Source organism: Frankliniella occidentalis, unplaced genomic scaffold (assembly GCF_000697945.3).
Source record: "Frankliniella occidentalis isolate FOCC.00 unplaced genomic scaffold, Focc_3.1 Scaffold43, whole genome shotgun sequence".
NCBI lineage: Eukaryota > Metazoa > Arthropoda > Insecta > Thysanoptera > Thripidae > Frankliniella > Frankliniella occidentalis.
The window spans coordinates 1,390,479-1,396,879 of record NW_026267173.1 but is presented as its reverse complement, the minus strand read 5'-3'; the positions used below and the strand labels follow the sequence as shown (position 1 = coordinate 1,396,879).

Here is a 6,401-nt window from a genome sequence, read left to right as displayed (position 1 = left end):
CGGCCTTGCGCCTTGCGCGCTTTGCACGCGCCCGTGGCGTCGCACACTCGTTTGGCGGCGCGGGAAGTATGGGGGGAAAACGAATTAAACCAGAAAAAAATAATAATACGCGTTGAGGTCACGCGCTGCCGTAACTGGTTGTCAACGAGTGCCCTGGAGAGGTCAGGTCAGGTCACCGGAGTGACCGGTCCTGCTGACTGCATGGCCCCCGTCCTTAACGGCCCGCAGCAGCAGCAGCAGGTACGTGCGCGGCTGGGAGTCACAGTGCTGCCTCTGCGCGCACGCACGCACGGACGCGAGTCACACGGCCCCTTGCCTCACCCAAAGACTCATCACATCATTTGCACTTTTTTTATATCTCCTCCCCGTCGCGCAGACAGGCGAGGAGGCGGACCCACGCGTGCGCCTGCCGCCTGCCCCGACCCGGGGGCCCGGTCGAACAGGGTCGAAAGGTTGGTGTCTGGGGGCAACTGCGCTGTAAATCTGGGTTGTCCAGCAGCTGTGCAACTTATGTTGCACGACCCTAGAATCGGGTCGCCGTGTTGTGAGGCCCTTGGCTACTGTACCCAAAGAAGTGCAGCAGGTCAAATCAAGGCACAATGAGGGTGTCGCACAGGTTCTCGGGTCTTTTAACTGAAGTTGGAACTTGGCTCACCTGTGCGGGCTGCGGGCTGGCCAGGGGGCGGTAGGTGGTCGCGGGCGGCTCGGCGGTGGTGCTGGACGAGTAGGGCCTGGGCGTGATGCGCACGGCGGGCTGCGGGGTGGTAGCGGTGGCGGTGCTCTGGTAGAGCGCCGTGGTGGGCCTCGGGGTGGTCACGATGAGGCGCGCCCGGGCGGGCGACGGCGTGGGCGCGGCTGTGGGGCGGGTGCGCTGGCGCACCGGGACGGGTGCCGCGGGCAGGTCATCGTCGTCGATGTCCTCCTCTGAATCCTGCTGACGGACGTGCGTGAGACAAATTTCGTAGCCACGGCGACGCTCGTGAAGCTTGTGAATCGTGATGGAGTTACCTGGTTGTAGCTCTGCTGGAACAGGGTGGTGGTGGGCCTGGCGGGCCGGGTGTGCGCGGCCGTGGGGCGCAGCGAGCGGCTGGGGAAGTTGGCGGGGATGTTCTCCTCGCCCGAGTCGTCGACCTCCTTGGGGCCGCCGGGCTGGGGCTCCTCGTCCTGGACGGCGTTGGGGTCGCACGGGTTGCCGGACACGTAGGTGAACTCACGCTTGTTGCCGTCCGGGTCGACGTAGCCGTACTTGCCGCGCACGACGCAGTCGGTGCCGCGGGTCTCCTCCTTGAAGGAGCCGTCGGCGGCCTCGTAGCCGAACGTGAAGGAGCCGTCGTCGTTGACCTTGCTGTAGTTGCGGATGGTCTGCACTGGCGGTGCCTGTTGTCCGGAACATGCGGTTAAAAATGGCAATTTTCACAGGTATCTAATCATTTCTAACAGGCGCGATAAAGTAAATTCACCCCTGCATGGAAAAGACACGCACTAGGGTATATTTATCACAGGTTCCGAAAAATTTCTGCCCCTATGCCTGAGCTTGAATCAAGTGCGGAGGGAAGAGTATCCACCCCCCGAAAATGATGCAATTTCGCCAGTGGCATCTGGTCAGCGACCGCACTCACCTTAGTGTGCTGCTCCTTGCTGGCCTGCGCACGGGAGGAGATAGCGGGCGCGGCGTTGGAGAGCGCCCGGGGGCTGGCGCGGTACACGGGCGCGTCCTCCAGGGCCTGCGCGCGGGTCACGCCGCGCCCGGAGTACACCGAGGGGCTGAGGCCGTTGAGCGCGTCGGCGGCCGGCAGCAGCACGACGCGGCCGGAGCGCGTGTCGGCGCGGTCGTCGGGCGCCGCGTAGTACTGCACCTGCTGGGGCACGCCGTCCTGGTCGACGAGCTCCTCGTCGCCGAGGTCGGCGGCGGGCCGCACCCTCTGGACGCGCACGCGGCGCGCCTCGGTCGCCGCCAGCAGCGCGAGCAGCGCCACGGCCACCTGCGGGAGCACGAGAAACAGACGCCGTGAGGATCGTGTGCGGGAGGGTCACTTTGTTGCGCACCACTTCTGCAGCTGCATCAGAAGCAATCTGTGCCTGAGCCGGGAGTGACGCCGTTTCTTCACCGCGGTACTCCGGCTGTGCCGCCGACGCCGCGCTTGACGCGGACATGAGGAATGCCACAGAGGGGATGGATGCGGGCGGCGGGCGATGCAGTCCATGGGATTGCTTGGACGCCACGGAATGAGAGTTATGCTCCGCGGCCGCGATGACGTCACAGGCGTCATTTTCAACACCGGCCTAGCACGGCTACGGCTGTCTGTGAGGGGCGGGCAAAAGGATTCAGTTTTGTCGGATCGGAATCTCAAACACGATGTGTTCCCCATGGGGGGCACCTCATACCCCTCACCCCCCCTCTTTTCCCGTCCGAAGATTAGGTCGCCCGCGGCGTAAAAACAGTAATTAGCAACAACTCAATGACGCAAAATGTTGCGGGGTAAATGGCGGTGAAAAAAAAAAATGCGCGTGATGCCTATGGCGGTGTGGTGGAGTGCGGTGGTGCAAAGTTTCCCCATGCTATGATTATGAATCGTGGACAGCGCGGGCTGGCTAGCCTGGTCACCCTGCTCCCACGACCGAGGAACGCCTCTCCCGCCGCGCCCCACCCCACCTCGCGCCTCCCACTCCACTACTCTCTTTCTCACACATGGAGGCTGCGGCGCGTCGGATGCTCGCATTGTTTTTGCGCAGGCATGGACGCCGCGTTGTATTCGGCGCCGGCCGTGTCACACCGACCTGGGCGGAGGCCCGCTTGACCCCAATCCCGGTTGGGCGCCGCCGCCTTACCGCAACACCTGACGCGCCCCTCTGGTAGGCGCCGTGCGGGAGGGCCTACCGCCACCGCCCGCCCACCGGGCTGCCTAACGTCAACGTTTAGGTGGGGCCAGGGACGCTGTATGTTCTATGGGATCGACAAATTTTCGATCGCCCATTTTGGGGTCGGTCGGGGTCCAGAGAAGAGGTTGGGAACCGCCGGCCTAACCCCTGGAGCCCGTCCGACCCCGCCCCCCAGCCCGGCTCAGCCCGACTGGAGCACATTATCATAACGCTCTGCTCTCGCACTCGCTCCCATGCGACCAGACTCACAACGCAGCCCGAGATAGCGATCTGCTAACGCAAGGGACTGGTGCTCTTCCGCCTCGCTCGCCGCGGCGTGCCGTGGGCCGGGTTGGTCGGGGACATACCTAAGTAAGTCGTGTCGGACAACGCTGCACTCCACGGTGCGCGGACTACGAAAATTGATAGACAAAACGGGGAGGAAATTATTCCCGTCGCGGAAGGAGGAAAAAACCGACAACATCCCAAGAGGGCTTAGGGAAACGAGGCTTCGGGTAAAGGGTGACGGTGACGGGCGACTGTGACGGTCGGCTGTGGACGTTAATAGCGATGCGCTTGGAGAGGGGAGGAGTCCGCTCTTCGGGGAAATGGCGTGACACTTTGGCTGTGCGCTCGGATTGCAACGAGTCCAGCTGGGAGGGCCAGCATTGCATTATATGATTAGGCCGACTCCTCTTCCACTACTTCCAGCAGGACCTCCCGCCGGCGGTAAGAGAGGCGCGGCAGGAAAGGCATGCGGCGGAACAGACTGGAATGACGAGGACCAAGGGGGCGGGGCTGAAGCGGGGGCGTGCGCAGTACTGGTGCACGCGAGTAGGCAAAGCCGCGGGCGTGCACCAACCGTGTGGCCTCTACATGCACGTTCCACCCTACCGTCCCCAAAACAAATCGAAATCTTGCAACAGTTTCTTTTTTCGTAGCAAATTAATGGTTACTATAGTAATGAATGGTAAATCTTCTAATGAATGGTAACTCTACTAATGAATGGTAAATCTAAAATCTAGTAATGAATAGTACCCCTAGTAACGAATGGTAACGCTGGTAATGAATGGTACCTCTGGTAATGAAATGCGCCGCCAGTGCCAGTGCAGGTGGACATGATCGGGTGTTCGCGAGCAGGCGGCGGTGAAAGCCGTCCGTCCCTCCCCTGACCCGCGAGAGGCGAAGCAAGCCCGCCCGCGTGTCATGACACAAAGAGAGTGGTCGTGATAAGGCTTTAGATATGCGGTCGCGCAGGTTTCTTTTCCGCCGGATGCCGGGCAGCAGGGCGAGCTCGCCCCTGGGTGGTGGTTGTTACCCCGGGCTCCGCGTCGTCACACCTATCTATCACACGTTGTGTGTCCAGTCAATGGCGGCGCGATGAGGCAAGCGAGTGAAATCCAGCCGGGCCCATCCCATCGCGGGCCCACGTTGGCGAGTGGACAATGCGCTGGCCGGGGGAGAGCCGAGCGAGCGGTCGAGCCGAGGCAGTATATAGAGGTGCAATACGCCTGACGCTCCACCAGCAAATCACCCGTCCACCTCTCCTGCCCCTGCCCCCGACCTCTCCTACCCCTGCACGCCCCCGCGCCGCACGCGGCCGAGCGCCGGGTGGTGGCGAGTGCGTGCATAGGCGTGTCCGTTCGCACCGCGAGGAAGGGGACGAGCTTCTCCTCGAGGGACGAGGGGAGCACCTGCGTGTGACCGGCGTGGCGCACCCGGACCCTCGCGAGCCACAGCAGGTTGCATGCGCTTTGAGCGTCGCTTTTGTCCTTTTGAACTTTCTCCGTTAACAAGGACCGCGACTGTGTCGCGATGCTCAACTGGGCTTTTGTCTCATTTTACTGCGCCCGCCCGTCCGCCTGCGGTGGAGTCACAGAGGGGCTTGCCCCCCTCCCCCCTCTCCATTCGAGTACGTGCCGCGACTGTAGCGGGACGACGGCGCGACTGACGTTGGGATGCAAAACGGGTAGACCTGCCCTGCCTCCAGGGCTTCGCCTCCCCACTCACTCTCGCTCTCAAATAACCAGACAAGCAGCCACGCGCTGTCTGGCCCCGAACTTTTCATTTCGTTGCTTCGCGAAACGGGGGCGTGGCGTGGCTTGGCGGCGCGTGAGGAGAAGGAGGAGGCTCTTCGCTGCAGTGATCACCCCATGACGTGGACGTGCTGCAGCACTCGCCCTGCTCCGGAGCACCCTTCTCCCCCAAACCCCCCTTCACCAATCTAGTTGGACTGGGATTGATTGCATAACTCGTAAAATGGGCGTGGTTCGGCCGGGCCCGGCCAGGCTGACCGGCACTCTATCTCGTATTTACGAGCGATAAATAAAAACGGTCCACAGCAGCAGCGGCGGCGACGCGGCCTGCACTCGTTTTGCTGCCCGCGCCCAACGCTGCGCTACCGCATCCCCTGTTTCTATTTCATTTTCCCCCCACTTTTGTCCCTTGGCCTCCTCTTCTGGTCCGTCGGCTGGCGGACGCAGTTCTGCGCATCCTCCTCCGCATCTCGACCGTTTTTCCTGTCCGTGCTCTCACGAAACTACGCGCGCGCGGGGCGGAGCGCGGGCTGGGCGCGCGGGGGACGCGCGGGTCTCACGCTCGGCAGGCGGGCTGCAGGGCTGGGTGCCTCCGTGCACTTCCGTATTCACGCTTGCACCCCCTCTCCTCCCCCTCTCCCGATGGCGCGTGCTGCACCCCGTCCCCCGCCTCCTCTATTACGGCGTCCTCTAACTTCCTGAACACGAGGTCGCTGCCAAATGAAGCGGTATGTATGTGCCCCTAACACCCCTCCCTCCTTCGCTCCCCCACCCTGTTGACACGTTTTTGTCGCCGGTGCACGGCTGGCTGGCTGGCCTCCTGGCCGGCTCTGGCTGCGATGATGCGGAGGCCTTTACCTCGCAGAAGTGTCCATTGTTCGAGGGGTTCATAGAGATAAGAGAGATGCAGGGGACCCCGCCGCGACTGTTTCCGGAGTCACGGGGACGCGCGTCGTCGCCTTGGGGAAAATAAAAAGGTAGCGAGACCCAGGACGCGGTGCAGCACAGTTCGGCGTCAACGCCGCGGTTCAGACCTCTTCTTCTTGCTATCATTGATTGACTGACCCTTCAGCGAGGCGCGAGGCTTGTATGACGGATGGTATGGTCACTCCGCGGCCGATGCGACGGGCCGCGCGCGAGCCTCCGGACCGAGTTATTAATGAAGTGCTGCCAATGCCGGCCGCGCCCCGGGGCGCCCCACCACGCACCGGCGTCGTGCGTCGTGGCTCCACGCCGTCTAGGCGTACCGGAGGTCCGGCTCTGATTGGGCAGGTCCGGCTGGACATGTCGTGTGGGGCCCAGTCAGTGGTGCTGCTGCTGGCGTCCCATGGAGCCGCTCCGTAGTCCGGCTATCCGCCCGGCCCGCCCAGGCCGTCGTGGAGGTCGTACGTGCCAATAATGTCGCTCAAGGCGGGGCCGGTCACGAGCGGTACGGCGGCAGCGGCGGCGGGCTGAGAGCGTAAAGCGCCGCTGGAAATTATTTTTATTTTAGGGTTATGTGCCGCG

At 62.9% G+C, this 6,401-nt stretch overlaps 1 protein-coding gene and 1 long non-coding RNA gene across 5 annotated transcripts in view; one reads left to right on the top strand and one right to left on the bottom strand.

The window, feature by feature from the left end:
• The window catches only part of LOC127749289 (uncharacterized), a 174,174-nt gene that overhangs the window by 18,740 nt on the left and 149,033 nt on the right, over positions 1-6,401 (top strand). The gene's annotated exons all lie outside the window — the stretch shown is intronic.
• LOC113218423 (uncharacterized) overlaps positions 1-6,401 on the bottom strand; it is a 41,138-nt gene that overhangs the window by 20,912 nt on the left and 13,825 nt on the right. Inside the window, exons 2-4 of one of the 2 annotated variants that reach the window (XM_052266819.1) lie at positions 1,620-1,982; positions 1,009-1,377; positions 656-934 (exon numbers count right to left, since the gene is read on the bottom strand). In XM_052266819.1, coding sequence (XP_052122779.1) covers positions 656-934; positions 1,009-1,377; positions 1,620-1,982 — 1,011 coding nt within the window. The remainder of the gene's footprint in view (positions 1-655; positions 935-1,008; positions 1,378-1,619; positions 1,983-6,401) is intronic. The other variant, XM_052266820.1, reaches the window with a different exon arrangement.